The 15,717-nt window shown below is 41.4% G+C and overlaps 2 protein-coding genes across 5 annotated transcripts; both read right to left on the minus strand.

Annotated features, from left to right (window-relative positions):
• Window positions 1–201: 201 nt before the first annotated feature.
• Window positions 202–11,782, minus strand: LOC115591441 (dimethylaniline monooxygenase [N-oxide-forming] 5-like). 4 transcript variants are annotated; one of them, XM_030433483.1, is made up of 12 exons: window positions 11,630–11,782; window positions 10,806–10,910; window positions 9,267–9,409; window positions 4,838–5,014; window positions 4,488–4,676; window positions 3,808–3,973; window positions 3,443–3,585; window positions 3,110–3,306; window positions 2,650–2,785; window positions 2,229–2,448; window positions 1,266–1,338; window positions 202–1,125 (listed from the first exon to the last, which is right to left on the minus strand). In XM_030433483.1, the coding sequence occupies exons 4-12, from the start codon at window positions 4,967–4,969 to the stop codon at window positions 726–728; spliced, it is 1,656 nt and encodes a 551-aa protein (XP_030289343.1). In that variant the 5' UTR covers window positions 4,970–5,014; window positions 9,267–9,409; window positions 10,806–10,910; window positions 11,630–11,782; the 3' UTR covers window positions 202–725. The 4 variants fall into 4 exon arrangements, with proteins under 4 accessions (XP_030289343.1, XP_030289342.1, XP_030289341.1 ...); XM_030433482.1 differs by lacking the exons at window positions 9,267–9,409; window positions 10,806–10,910; window positions 11,630–11,782 and adding an exon at window positions 8,831–8,891; XM_030433481.1 differs by lacking the exons at window positions 9,267–9,409; window positions 10,806–10,910; window positions 11,630–11,782 and adding an exon at window positions 7,035–7,234.
• Window positions 11,783–13,899: 2,117 nt separating this feature from the next.
• Window positions 13,900–15,717, minus strand: LOC115591528 (dimethylaniline monooxygenase [N-oxide-forming] 5-like). The gene is made up of 4 exons (XM_030433602.1): window positions 15,661–15,717; window positions 14,955–15,143; window positions 14,389–14,500; window positions 13,900–13,983 (listed from the first exon to the last, which is right to left on the minus strand). The coding sequence occupies exons 1-4, from the start codon at window positions 15,715–15,717 to the stop codon at window positions 13,970–13,972; spliced, it is 372 nt and encodes a 123-aa protein (XP_030289462.1). The 3' UTR covers window positions 13,900–13,969.

A 15,717-nucleotide genomic window follows, 5' to 3' on the forward strand; every position in this document is an offset into this window, starting at 1 on the left:
TTAACATTCCCCACAAAGTAAAACTCTGAAGCATCTAACTGTTATTTGGAAATTTCTTTCCTGTTGTTTCAGTAAAAAAAAACCCCACAATTTTGGGTGTACCACATTAACATACATGCAAACATTCGGTTTTAATCATTACGTTTCTCACCTTCTCCTTGGGTCAAGCCTTCTATCATATATTAAAGGTGCACTTTGTAGTTTTAGCAAAAACATTTTAATAAGAAGAGAAAGATCTTTGACGTTTTTTAAATATCTAAACAAACCCTATAAACAAACTCTCTATTTTCAAAACTGAATAAACAAACTGACCTGTTTCTGTGCACTCAAGCCATTTTGTCTAAACTCCTCTGCACTCACATGGAGGTCTTTGTACAGAAATCAGGAGTATCAGTTACGATTACCTGAGAAGGCTCAAAGGTATTTTATCACACACATGCACAGCTGGAGGACAGTTTTATCATGCAGGATAACGTCTGATTGGACGAGTGGTATGTACAGGCCTGAGTGTCAAGAAAAGGTATGCGAGACAGCGGGAAGCAAAGGCATTCAGTGTGTTGAACACTGCACAGACTTTACCAAAATGTTTATTTTAAAATCCAGTTCTCATTCACATAGGTACAGTCTAAAACATACAGCATGTTGACAAATAGAATGTGCTGAGGTGTGCTCCTTTACTGCTTCATCCATCTTCATGTTATCACTAATGTATATAATCAAGCTGCTCACTGAAGAGATCTGAAAAATGACTGCAGGGATAACAAAGATCCCTGCAGGTGTTTATTGTAGCAGAAGCAGCACAGCAGGGCTGCACCTGAGACCATTACTATAATGCCCCGTCTAGACAAAGGTCTGCTCTCTGGTTCTGGTACCACTCTGGTCCTGAAAGGCTGAAGCACCCGCTCCCACTGAGTGAGGATGGCCTCACGGGCTCCGGCCCACTTGCCAGGCCCAGTCAGACGGTACTGATAAGGAGTGCAGGGACCCGTTAAAAGCTGCAGTGCCAGTCTGGGGTCCGTCAGTAAGAGCCACGGTATGTTAGGTCGAACCCCCACCTCCTCCGCCAGAGAGTCCAGGTAAGGGATGTAGTCCACCTGGATGGGGTTAAGCTCAGTGCAGGCAAACCTGATGAGAGAAGCAAACAAAACACAACTGTTTACCATCGTTTGAAAATGATGGTTAGTTGCAGCCCGAGCGGCGTGGATTATTAGTGATTATCACCATGGCTCTTGCACACTTCAACAGCTCTGCAGTTGAGCCCTTACCTCTGATGCATGATTACTGTGTCTTTCTCAAGTTCCTTTATCATGGTCTCTTCTGATGGGAGGGTTGCTAAGCCTGCAGGATAAAAAGAAATCTGTCAACTTAAAATGTACAGAACAACATTTTTAACCGTTATCTTAACCCTAATGTTCTGTTTCTCTTTACCAGTTTACATAATTCACATCGTTTTAGCTGCTTGTTATTTCATGACTCTTACCAATTGTCGAATTATGAATACACATTGCCTATTATGCTTTTGTTTTTTTCCTTTGTTTCAGTGTTTTATTTGTAAAAGGTCTTGAAAGTTAAAAAGGCCAGCGTCTGCACCAACAGAAAATCCTCTCCCCCACAGAAAACACTGCTCCTGATGGACCTCGTCAGTAATCCCACTTTTAAGTGTGTGACCTTTCGACATGTCAATACGTTGCTATGGCCGAGTAGACCGGAGACACAGTGAGTGGTGCTGGTGTGTCAGACAGGAGGAATACAGTGCTGCAGCACTGGACAAAAAGGGAGAACTGGTGTGTTTTTTGAGCATTAAACCATGTAAACCTATTCTTGTTGTAGCCAAAACAGAATTATGAATATGAAAATTAGCATTATGTCTCCTTTTAAAATGATCAAAAGTCTGCTGCAGAATATGACTCATTTGTCCTGGTTGGGATCAAAGTTGTAAAACATGTCTAAAGGCGTTTTAAGCATAGTAGCGGGGCCCATTATTTGCCCTTAGTGTGTCTGTAAATAACAAAAATGATAATAGATCCTGTGTGTGCATACATGATCTTCCATTGGACACAACCTAACATTCCATTGAAGCATTTATAGGTTACATCCCTGGTGTGCTGCTTTCACTTAACTACATTTAGCTCATTAATTTATCTTGTTCTGTAAATGCACACTGACGGCAAACAAAGTCAGCAGAGAGAGCCCTAGGTATTAAACTATGAATTAAGATTCAAGTTTACCTTTAAACACTCTTGTAGCCCAGCGGGCCTGCATCTCGGCCAGAGGGTTGACGGCCCCAAAGCCGCGGATGAAGCCCACCACCGCCAGCGTAGGCTTTGTCAGTGCAGGAGGGAACACGTGCTTGTAGAGACGCAGCCTGTAACCACATTTAGCCTGCAGAGCTGCGGGCAGGAAGGGGAAGCTGTAGTTGTACCCTGTGGCAAACACCACAACATCCACCTACACAACACACACACAAAGCTTAAAGATTAGACTACAAACATTTAGTTACATTGTGATTATTTATCCATGATGAATAGGCCTACTGTGTGCAGAAAGCAAAAAAGAACCCTTACCCTAACCCTAAAATGGATGTTGCCACATTTTATTAGATGACAGACAAATGTTGATCCACACTCTAAGAATAGCACTAATACACACCTTGTCTATAACGCTCCCATCGACAAACACCACACTGGACCCACAGAACTCCTTCACATTTGGTTTCATCTGAACACGACCTGAGATGATTCGATTTGGCAGGTCGTCATTCACGAGAGGCATCTGTGCAAAAAAACTGTCAAAAGGACAACAGAGCTGTTATAAACACTGCACTGCAAGTCTGCACACTGGTCTAAAATAAAGCAACATTTTCTGGGTAAGCCATGTTGTATTAAGACTTTAACACTTTCCTCTGCCGCCATCTGTAGGACAAACTTTAATTTTCAACCCCTCCAGTAAGGCTTCACACATTACAAAGTCATCAGTATGTTACACAGTCTACCTTACTCATATTATGGGATGTCATGAACATTGCAATCTGAGGCACTACTAGATAAGATTTAGACTGAGCTGAATGCTGTCCACACAATCAAGATACTTCTCTAAATGATTTTGTTACCCATGTTTTGGTTTCAGGCCATATAGTTTGTGGTCAAAAGCTTTGTTAAGTTTCTTCTCCAACATCATGTTGCTCCAAGAGGGGAGGAGCCTCTCCATGAACAGATTCATCCGAGAAGTCCCAATAAGGTCAGCTGGGATCCCCCCCTGTCCTACGCGGCTGACAACCCACGCTCCGCTCCTGCTGCTGAGGTACACCTGCAGGTCAGATCAGAGCAGAGAGGGTTAAGAATCATGTGCTCTGCTTTAGGATCATACTGACCACAGTCGAAGGCAGCAGATCTTTTAATATCAAGCAACACTAAAAGTACAGACATGTAGTTTAGTCGTGTACCTTCTCAGCAACTCTACTGATCTCCACAGCAATATCACCTCCAGAGTTCCCAATCCCAACCACCACCACTCTTTTCCCCTGCAGGCCCTCAGAGTTGCGGTAATGCCAGCTGTGGAAATATCTGCCTTCAAAGCTCTCTATGCCTGAGGAAAGGGAAATCAAAGAATAATCAGTCAGTCATTGTGCTTTATTGAGTCAGGGAGCTTGGTAAGCATTCATTTTCCTTATTCTTCAATATGTTGGTAGTTTATTATATTTACATAGAAAGTTGCTGTCTATTTGAAATATCTGTCTAGTTATGTTTTCAGACTACACAGCAACCTGTATTTGATCAGGAGATGTTCAAGAAAAAATGTTTCTGGTACCTGGGAAGTCTTTGAGAGGCATGTGAGGATGGGTGAAGTGTCCGGTACAAACTATCACTGCATCAAAAACACGAGTCTCCCTCTGACCGTCTTTGCTCTCCGTTTCCACCTCCCACTGGCCTGTCGAAGCATAATCCAGGGTCTGCCTCACACTGACCACTGCAGTCTGACACACATATACACAAATAGTGCTGAATATCCTCAGGATGTTTGAGGGGCAACACAAATAGAAAAGGCACTAGCTGTATGTGGGAGGGCATCAGCATGCAGAAAGTATATTTATAATAAAGAGATGACACTTGATGCTTTGTCCACTGGAAAGGCAACCCTATAGGGCACTTTATCCTGGATGGGGGGTGTGATGATGCTGTGATACGCATGTAAACATTTAAACACCAAAACAATAATTACAGAAAATATTGATTAATTAGTTGTGTACATTTTCTTTATGTTTGGGTGACACTGCCCTCAAAAGCAACCAGTGACATCGGTACATTCAAATAAAAAAGTACAGGACCGAAATTTAATGTCCATACCCAGAATCCAAGTTATATCTTCATTGCAGAGTTGCCCTATTTTTGACAGCTTATAATTGTGGTGAGTGTCGGTAGAGGCCTGTTGGGCTTTACTCCATATGGAGCTTATCGTTACCTCTTCAATTAAACCCAAAGGCCACTGACCTGGAGCTGTATGTGCTGCAGCAGTTTGAAGGCCTGAGCATAGAGGCGCATATACTGCAGCACCTCAGAGTGGTGCATGTTGTTGGGGAGCTCAGCTGGAGGAGGGAAGTCACTGAAGGCCATGATCTCTTTGGAGCTGTTGATGACCACCGACTGATAGATGTTGGTACGTCCAGGCTCGGGCTTCTCCTAGAGAAGGGCAATATAAAGACAGACAGTTTTATTTATTTCACTTTGCTACTGTGTCTGCAATAAAGTGTCACAACTAATAAATGTTAATACTGGTGCCACAGTATAAATAGTATTACACATCTCCTGGGTGTGTTTGTTAAAAAGGCATCATCACTCACCTTAAGTCTCCATAGACCTCCAATGTCATGGCTGCTCTCAAAGCAGGTGGGCTCCAGACCTTCATCCAAACAGGCCTTGATGCTGGTCAGTCCAGAAATCCCTGCACCGATCACTGCCACCTTCATAACCATCCTGGAGACGAACAGTTGGGGACTGGTCTGATATAGAGGCTGGAACTGGAGCAAGAAGAGATGAAATGTGTGTGTTTTGTTGTGTGATGTGATGCATTTCAAACTTGACTGTGTGACTTTCACACCCATTGTTTGTAATCCATTGATTTGCGTGTAAATGATGGCTTTTCAGTGCTTGAATCAATCAAGGATAAATATATTAATTTGGATTTGAGACACATGAGAACTTAAAGTCTACAACTCCATCCACACCCTTTTTTCAGAAGCTGATGTGGAGCAAAATAAAGTTTTAGAGACCTTTTTGCAGGAGAGGTTTTGCACAGCTGTAAAGAATACCAGCAATTCTCAAAGTGCATGACATTAATTAATAACCATCAACCCCTCCTGAGCTTTTACTGCTATTGATAAGTCAAAATGCCTTTAGTGAAATAAGTCTGTAAACTCTGGATCATCTGGGAAGTGCTCTCATGCTGGCAGAGCTATCGAGATCCAGGTTAGCAACAATTATTCAGGAAGGGAAATTAAGTACAGGACTTGTACTCTGAAATGATTGTTCTTGTAACTTCTGCGTTTGAGTGGAAGTTAGCTTCTGAATAATAACCAAGTGATTTTATCATAAATCAAGTTGCCTGTATTAAAACATGAAATATGAATGTGGGAGCCAAATTGTGTTTTGCTTGAAGTCTGTTAATTACAGTCCACAAAGATAGATAGATAATCACACATTTTCTTTGAATAGTTGAGTTTAACTTTTCTCACGACCACCGTATCCTGCATTAGGCGTGATTGCTCTTCCCTTGTGGTTACGAATCCTCTGTCCATTCATCCAAGTGGAGCTAAGTTTTCCTACAATGTGGGAGTCGAAGCTCCTCAATAGTGTTAACTTGACTCGTGTACATTCGCTTGAGCAGGGAAAAAAATTAAAAATTTCCATAGGACTCTGATGTAAAAAGATAAAACTAAATGTATTCCAAGATTTTGCGGTGTCTTATTACAAAATTAAGCTTTCCTAATCAGCAAAAATTACTACGGTAAGAAATCTGTGTTGCTTGATCCTCAATTGAGCCTAAACTCTACTAAACACCCGTGCGCGCTCAAGAGGCCTACTCTGTTAAAGTGACAGTAACATAAGATGACTCTCCCAACTGGAACCTTAAAATACTGCTTTCCTATACAAAAACATCATTCTTACCTAAACATGAATTAAAGCAAATGAATTTGGCTGACCTTTTACATATTTATAATTAACTTATTATTCAATGAATTCAATTATTTCCATTCACATGAACTTTTTAAACAAATACAAACTGCACTTATTTATTAAACTGAAACATACTGGCTCCCACATACTGGCCCCTAATTGTACTCTTGACTGGAGACAATTACCAAATTATTATATAACGTGGAGCCAAATTGTAGTTTGTTTCAGTTAAATATGTGCAGTTTATTTTGTTTAAAAGTTTATGTTCATGGAAATAATTGATTTAATTGAATAATAAGTTAATTATAAATATGAAAAAGGTCAGCTAAATTCATTTGATTTAATTCATGTTTGGGTAAGAATTATGTTTTGTATAGGAAAAAAGTATTTTAAGGTTTCCGTCATCTTATGTTACTGTCACTTTAAGAGAGTAGGCCTTTGAGCGCACACAGGTGTTTAGTAGAGTTGAGGCTCAATTGAGGATCGAGCCACTCAGTTTTCTTACAGTAGTACTTTTTGCTGATTAGGAAAACTTCATTTTGATCACTCCTGTAATAAGACACTGCAAAACCTTGGAATAAATATATATTTAGTTTTGTCTTTTTACATCGGAGTCCTGTGGACGTTTCCTGCACAAGCGAATGTGCACAAGTCAAGGTAACACTGTTGAGGAGCTTCAACTCCCACAATGGATATAACTACAAAATCAGTCAGAGCCTGTCTCAGCGTTGTGCATCTTCATATCACTATAGACAGTACAACACAGAAGAAACCCACTTGAGTTTTAGCTGGAGCCTCCGGTTGCTTAGCCGAGTTGGAAACAGGTGAAAATTGTGGTCAAGAACAGAAGGCGAAGATCTTTACCAGGGCAGAGACAAGGCGGGAAAGTCAGGACAAAGTTGGGTTGAAGCTGGGAAATCCGTTTGAGGAAAAAAGCTGGAAAGTCTGTCATGAAGGCAAAGAACAATCTGGCACTGAATAAGTGACCCATCGGGGTCTTTATATAGGCTCATTGCAGCTGAGTGTACAGTTGAGCCAAGTCAGGCCACGAGGTGGGTGTGGCTGTCTGGCTGGCTGGTAGGAGCAGAGAGGAGGTGAGGTGAATGGAAAAGTACTGGAGTTGCAGACTGTGACAGAAATTCCAAAATGAAATGCATGTATTATATATTAACATGGATTAATTCAATACTAAACTTCAATACTAAAAAGTTTGGTTTCTTTAACAAAGAAAAGTGACACAAAGACTCAGATGGCTTCATTTGCATAAATATTTGGAAATTGGATTTTACACCAGCTTTCATAAAGCCAAACACAAGCATGTGATCACTGATGGTTTCTGTGTTAAAACAACACTAAATTGGCCACCAAATGGAGCTGTTCACCAGCGTATTCACACTGTCTCTGGACCTGTGGACTCCTCTAACAGATTCACCTCGTTAGGAGCATTTTCTTCAAAGTTAACCAACCTACACTGAGTTTTTAAGCCAAATCATAATAGTAATGAGAAAAACAGAAGAGAGAAAAAGAGTTTGCTCCTTTATTAAAAGTTTGTTTTTTTACACCTGTGTTACAGTCCACTCTTCACTCCCTCATTCCACATGAATGCGGTCAGACTGTTGGTTGGTTGGTTACAGCTTTGATTTGGTGCTTAGTATGGAGGAAATTGTAATTTCCTTGTTGTAGCTATATTTAAAATGTTTGCGTGTTCAGTTGCCTTAATGAACTGATTAACTGGTCGATGGAGGGGAGCAGAATGAAACTAAACTCTTGAGGAACTCAAGATGAAGATTTTGATCATGTTCTCAGCACATTGTGCAACATACAGGACTACAGTAGCAAAAAGTGATAGTACTATAGTATTCGTGGTGAATAAGGATGACTTCAGCTTTCTTGGACTTAAATAGTAGGAACGCCAGAGATTACGATAGACCAGCAATGTTGGTTGAACACTAAACATTTACACTTAGATTTACAGAATGTGAGAGGAAAGAAGGAGGAGAGGCAGTGTTTAATATAGAAAAAGCAGCAGAATATTGCTGCGCCTGAGAGATAAACTATGAAGCTCCGTCTAAACAAAGGTCTGCTCTCTGGTTCTGGTACCACTCTGGTCCTGAAAGGCTGCAGCAGCCGCTTCCAACGCGTGAGGATGGCCTCGCGGGCTCCGGCCCACTGGCCTGGCCCATTCAGATGGTATTGATAAGGCATACAGAGACCCGTTAAAAGCTGCAGTGCCAGTCTGCCATATGCCACTTTCAAGAGTCAGTGCTTTATACTGTAGCTATTATGTTTAAAGAGAGGCATCTTTTGAGACATGTTTGTGATTGATTGTCTCAGCTTGTTCTTTCTTGTATCCTTTCGAGGTTTATTCCTTTTTTCTTAAATCTAAATATTATGGCTCCAGTATCTGACAATTTTATTTTATTTTTTAATTTAACCTTTATTTAACCAGATATCAAATGAGCATTAAACCCAATTCCTCCGAAACTTATTGATGTTACATGATTGTTTCCCCGCAGTTGTCTGGTAGGGGGCTTTTTGGGTTTGCTGCCATGTATGATGTAGACACCATTTTACTGGAATGTAGGAAATTAATTTAAAAAAATCAATGTCATGACAAATTACAATATATTATTAAACTTTTTGAATGTTTTGTGTCTTACATTTCATGCATGATTGCTGTGTCCTTCTCAATTTCCTCGAGCATTGTTTCCTCTGAGGGTAAATGATTTAAACCTTGGGGAAACATGAAAAATGAATACCCATCGCATTAACATAATGTGTGTGTTTGTTATTCGCATTGGTTATTTTGACACATTTGATAGAAAAACTTTGTGTTTCACTGTGTTTTTGTCTGATTTGTTTTCAGTCGGGTGTTTTAACACACACAGCTTTACTTTCCACTGCAGCATTTTCTGTCACATTCTTGGTGTGCCTCTTAAATAATCGTTACATTTTGTCTATTTTAAAGCGTATTCTGTGTATGAATATTGGCAAACAAAAGTCTTTATCTTTAAGCAGAGAAAGCCTTTGAGGCATTAGCTTAAATTAGCTCTGTATATAAAGATTAAGTTATTAAAAAACTTGGATCAAGTTTACCTTTAGGAGTGATAGCCCCGAGGCTGTGGACGAACACAACCACCCCCAGCGTAGGCTTGGTCAGTGCAGGAATGAACAAATGCTTGTAGAGATGTAGCCTGTAATCCCATTTAGCCTGCAGAGCTGCGGGCAGGAAGGGGAAGCTGTAAGACATGCACACATACACAGCTCAGTAATCAATTTCTGTTTCTGTTGATAGAAGTGTTTTCACAACGTTGGCTGAATCGCTACACACATTCTGTTCATTGTTCTGTTCTCACTGCCAAAAGAAGTGTCATGCGATTTTAGATGGAGCTGCTCCCTCCTGTCCTGTACGAACCTTTCTCCAAGGTGGTTTCACCACCTGACCTCCCCCACCTACTCACTCATTGGCCTAACATTACCTTAATCATCCCAGTATAACTTCTACAAACACTCCACCAGGTTGTCTAGTGTGCATCTGCCCTAGCTTTCTAGCCCTCTTTGAATCTGACTGCCTGTTTTCTGGTTCGATGAGTTTGCATCTTCCTCCTGATCTAATGCTTCATCTACAGCCACTCTCATCTTTCTTTCAATCACATCTCCAAAGAACTTTCCATCTCCTCTCACTGCCTCTGTGTCGCCATGCTTTAAAGGTCCCATATTATGAAAAACACGTTTTCTCTGGTCTTTACATTTATAAGCTGATCCTCCCTGAGCCTGCCAACTCACAGAATGAGGAAAACAAGTGATTCCTGCATCGTCTCTGCAGCCAACCCACTGGTAAAATGGTGCTACTACAGGCTGTTCAGATTCTGCTCCTTTCGTTACGTAACAAAAGGAGTCATTTTCATAGGGGGCCTCCTCTGCGCGGTGATAGGAGATATCCGAGAGGGGGGCGTCCATCCCTGAGGTGAAGTTTGGTGTGTCCAGCGATAAGATAATAGTGTTTTGCAACGTCGTCGCTCAGAGCTAGACACGCAAATTGCTCTGTTGTTGGTTGTATAAATCCACATAAGTGCCTACATTCTGTCCCAGCAACAGAACAACAGAAGAGACAGTGGTTACGTTTAATTTTTTAATGACAACATGCTGGCTCCGGTTCGTGTAAGTTTGTGTGCGTGTGCTAACCACTTCACATCGTACTGCTTCAATAACGAGGGTCAGTACAAAGCTAACTTTGCCTAGACACTGACCCTCGTAAAAGGATCAGTCCCAACCATACCGGACCCAGCAACAGCACCCCAGCCACAGGTAAGTGTCGCTGCAGTTTGATTGTATTTACAGTTGCCTACGAGTATGATGAAGTCAGCTGGAAATTGGCTAACTAGTTAGCTCCACTTCAGTCCGCTTTGCAATGGCGTTTGAAGCGAGTTTAATGTTAATATTACGATGGAGCTTGGTTGTCACAGTAAAAAGTCTGGAAATGTGCAGACTGGAGACAGAGACGATGTGAACAGTGTCCAAGAGTTTGGAGACTGTGTTGGAGACAAACACGGCTTTTGCTAGCTGTTAGCCATTAGCTACATGGTAGTAACTGTAAAAACACAAACGAACAAACTAACATTCAGACACACTAACCATTCTGAAACGTCCTGCTACAGCTGCAGAGTCTGTACTTCTTCAGGAGCCTCTTCTTCTGGGTCCAATTCTGGGTCCATCTGGTATGGTTGAACGAAAGCATCTCTGCGAGCCATAGCGATACATATATATATACTTTTATACTTTTAGACCACAGATGGGTTTGGGGGCAATTTATATCAAATACAATGTTGTTGGACCTCTGACAGCTGTGTGAAATTGACGAAAAACAGTATAACATTACACTTGACCTTTAGTGCATTGATTTTTGACACCTTCCTTTTTGTTCCAAAAAGAATGGATTCAGTTTTACCCAGATGTATTGAGAGCTTGTTGTCTATAAGCCACTGGCTGACTGTCTTAAGCTCTTTACCAAGAGTATTCTCTATTTCATGCAAATCCCTCCCAGGGACGAGTAAGGCAGAGTCAAAAGAAAGAAGCTTACATGTCAATGCAGCCGGCATGTCATTTATGCATGCTAAAAATAAAAGGAGGCCCAGGATAGAACCCTGGGGCACCCCACATGTTATATGCTCAGGATCAGATGTGGCCCTTCAACATCACAAACTTGAGTCCTTCCTGTGAGGTATGAAGTGAACCATGTGACTGTAGTAACACTAAACCCCATCCCAACATAATTTCCTTTATCAAAATTCTGGAAAATATAATCAAAAAGATTAATAAGACTTAATAAAAAACGATTAATAAAACTAAGGTTTCTGTAGAGTATGCAGCTCTAAAGCCAGACTGAAGCTCATATAGCAGATTTTGTCTGACAAAAGACTCCTCCACCTGCTCCACTCCATCCAGCAACGCCTTCTTACCTTATGATCTCAACCACTTCTATGGCCGCTTTGACAGGGACAACAAGGAGGTGGCCATCAAGGCTGAACTCCCTGCAGACCACCAGCTCCTCGCACTCTCTCCCACCGACGTGCGTGCGGCACTGAGCAGGTTCAAACGATCACCAATCTCAGTGACCTCGGCATCAATACCTCCCTCTGCAACTGGATTCTGGACTTTCTAACCAACAGACCACCACAACTCCACCACAACTCCTCAACCCTCGTCCTGAACGACCCCCCCACTCCTACATCTCTTATGACCTCTCTTGGACACTCAACACCTCCACCCCGATCAAGAAGGCTCACCAGCGTCTCTTCTTCCTGAAGAGACTAAAGAAGGTCCATCTGTCTCCTCAGATTCTGGTAAACTTCAACCGCTGCACCATTGAGAACATCCTTACCAACTGTGTCACAGTATGGTACCCCCAGTGACTGATTCCCACCCCCTTCTGGATACTGCACTACTCTTGATTATTTTACTCTTCATCTATACCCCACCTTTAGTACTGCTAATAACACTTATATACTGTACATACTGTATCTCCATTTAGTATTGCCAGTAAGTTTTTTATCCTGAACATACTGTATTTAGACCTAGTTACGCTCTATTTATATACTGTAAATGCTGTAAATCTGTCTATAATCTGCTGCACTATTTATACTGAACACACTTGCAATTTACTGCTTCTTTTTGCACTTCACTAGATGTTAACTGCATTTCGTTGTTGCTGTACTTTTACTGTGCACAATGACAATAAATTTGAAACAATCTAATCTAATCTAACATGTAACAAAGTCCAAAACAGAATGCTATCATATCACAGGCTCAAGTGAAACATTATTATCCTCTTTATAAGATAGAAACCTTATATATCCACTACCAGTCAAAAGTTTGGATACACCTTCTCATTTAATTGTTTTTCTTTATTTTCATGACTATTTTCATGGTAGATTCTCACTGAAGGCATCAAAACTATGAATGAACACATAAGGAATTATGTAGTAAACAAAAAAGTGTGAAATAACTCTAATTATATTTTATATTTTAGATTCCTCAAAGAAACCACCCTTTGCTTTGTTGACAGTGCTGCAAACCCTTGGCCTTCTCTCAATGAGAATGAGATGTCACCTGAAATGGTTTTGGAAGTCAGGTTGGTACACAGATGACAGCCTTATTTGACAACTGTTAGAATTCGTTTTATGGCAAGAACCAATCAGCTAAGTAAGGAGAAATGACAGTCCATCATTACTTTAAGAACTGAAGGTCAGTCAGTCCAGAAAATTGCAAAAAACTTTGAATCTGTCTCCAAGTGCAGTTGCAAAAACCATCAAGCGCTACAACGAAACTGGCTCACATGAGTCACCTCTCCCAAACAAGGCCTGGAGTGACTCCAGAGCAAACATTGCCTTCTGTGACACCAGAAACAGGGCATTGACCAGCTGATGCAAGCTGATGTTAAAACTGGGATGAGGTGGCTGAGGTCTTGAGAAGACCCAACCGATGCCTAAACAAGTATTTTTGTTTCCTAACCTTAAGTTTTTTTTTGACCAAGAGTCACCTCTGCTGCTGAAGACAAGTTCATCCAAGTCACCAGCCTCAAAAATTGCAAGTAAACATCACCTCAGATTAGAGCCCAGATGAATGCCACACAGTTCTAGTAGCGGACAAATCTCTACATAAACTTTTCAGAGGAGAATGCGCGAATCAGGCCTTTATGGTCAAATAGCTGCTAAAAACACTACTAAGGAAAAGCAACAAGCAGAAGAGATTTGTTTGGGCCAAGAAACAAAAGGAATGGACATTAGACCAGTGGAAATCTGTGCTTTGGTCTGATGAGTCCAAATTTGATATCTTTAATTCCACCCGCCGTGTCTTTGTGCGACTCAGAAAAGGTGAACGGATGGTCTCTACATGCATGGTTCCCACCATGAAGCATGGAGGAGGAGGTGTGATGGTGTGGGGCTGCTTTGCTGGTGACACTGTTGGCGATGTATTCAAAATTGAAGGCACACTGAACCAGCATGGCTACCACTGCATCCTGCAGCAACATGCCATCCCATCCGGTTTGAGTTTAGTTGGACCATCATTTATTTTTCAACAGGACAATGACCCCCCTCCACAGTCACCTGACCTAAACCCAATCAAGATGGTTTGGGATGAGATGGACCGCAGAGTGAAGGCAAAAGGGCCAACAAGTGCTCAGCATCTCTGGGAACTCCTTCAAGACTGTTGGAAAACCATTTCGGGTGACTTCCTCATGAAGCTCATGTAGAGAGAATGCCAAGAGTGTGCAAAACAGTAATCAGGGCAGAGGGTGGCTATTTTGAAGAATCTAAAATATAAAACATGTTTTGAGTTATTTCACACTTTTTTGTTTACTATATAATTCCATATGTGTTAATTCATAGTTTTGATGCCTTCAGTGAGAATCTACAATGTAAATAGTCATGAATATAAAGAAAAAACCTTAAATGAGAAGATGTGTCCAAACTTTTGACTGGTAGTGTCTGTTACAGACTGACAAATGCTGTGCTTACACACCTTGTCTATAATGCTGCCATGGATAAAGACCACGTTGGTCGTTGCTCACTACAGCATTCTCAGTACAGCTTAATCACAAGATAAACCAGTCATCTAAACTAGGTAATATTCATTAGATTAATATCTCTATTGGAAGAGAGACCTAAGGAAAACAAAGTTTTCCCACATGTAGTACGTATGAAAATGTTTCTGGCACCTGGGAAGTCTTTGAGAGGCAGGTGAGGATGGGTGAAGTGTCCAGTAAAGACTATCACTGCATCAAAAACACGAGTCTCCGTCTCTGCTCTCCGTCTCCACCTCCCACTGGCCTGTCGAAGCAAAATCCAGGGTCTACCTCACACTGACCATGGTAGTCTGACACAAACACATCTACACACAAATAATGTTGAATATCCTCCATTGTTATTGGCATTTATCTGTCCAAATCATTAAGTCAGGAGACATCGAGTGATCCCGTTGAATAGAGTCAAAAACAGAAAGGCAGATTAAAACAGTCAGGAGTCAGGCTGAGGGGCAAGTTTAAAGCACAACACACAGACAGATTGATAAGGAATGGGAGGGAATGGGCCGGGATGAACTTTAGTGCCAATGATGGCAGACATGGCAGTGTGTAAATAATCACTGGCAACATTCTGGTAGAAAACAAGTCTGGAAATATTTGACTAGAGTTTCATTTTAGGAGGAGGTGCATGTTCAACCTAAACTTGAGGGACACACCACTGTAAGCAGCACAACCTACTGTTACATATAATGACCACTGACCTTGAAGCGTATGTACAGCAGCAGTTTGAAGTCCTGAGCGTAGAGGCGCATATACAGCAGCATCACAGAGTGGTGCATGTTGTTGGGGAGCTCAGTTGGTGGAGGGAAGTCACTGAAGGCCATCCTCTCTTTGGAGCTGTTGATGATCACAGAGGAGTAGATGTTGGACCGTTCAGGCTCTGGATCATTCTGTGAGAGAGATAAAAAAAATGGTTGTGCACTTCATTAAGTCTGTATGTTTCTATCATGACTTTGGTGCCACTGTATGCAACTACAATGAGATTCAAGCTTGGTATTCATTGTAATGCATGGAAATACTGTATGTGGCTTACCTTAAAGGGATATTCCGGTGTAAATTTAATCCATGGTCTAAATCACCGTGAAACTGTGTTACACTCCCTCTCGAGAGATCAAGTTAGCAGACCGCTAATTTACGTAGTTTTATCAACCTCAGAAACGACTGCACGACAACAATACACTGCAGTAAATGGATCCAAATATAAACCGCCACCAAAAAGCCACAAATAATGCTCAGAACAGCACCAAACTTCAGCAACAGTACAAATAGTGTCTCAGCACATAGTCTGGGGCATCTAACCTCCGTCTAACACAGTTTCACGGTGATTTAGACCATGGATTAAATTTACAATCTCCATAGACCTCCAATGTCATGGCTGCTCTCCAAGCACTCAGGCTCCAAACAGGCCTTGATGCTGGTCAGTCCAGAAATCCCTGCACCGATCACTGCCACCTTCTGAAGCAT

This window comes from Sparus aurata, chromosome 11 (genome assembly GCF_900880675.1).
Source record: "Sparus aurata chromosome 11, fSpaAur1.1, whole genome shotgun sequence".
NCBI classification, from domain to species: Eukaryota; Metazoa; Chordata; class Actinopteri; order Spariformes; family Sparidae; genus Sparus; species Sparus aurata.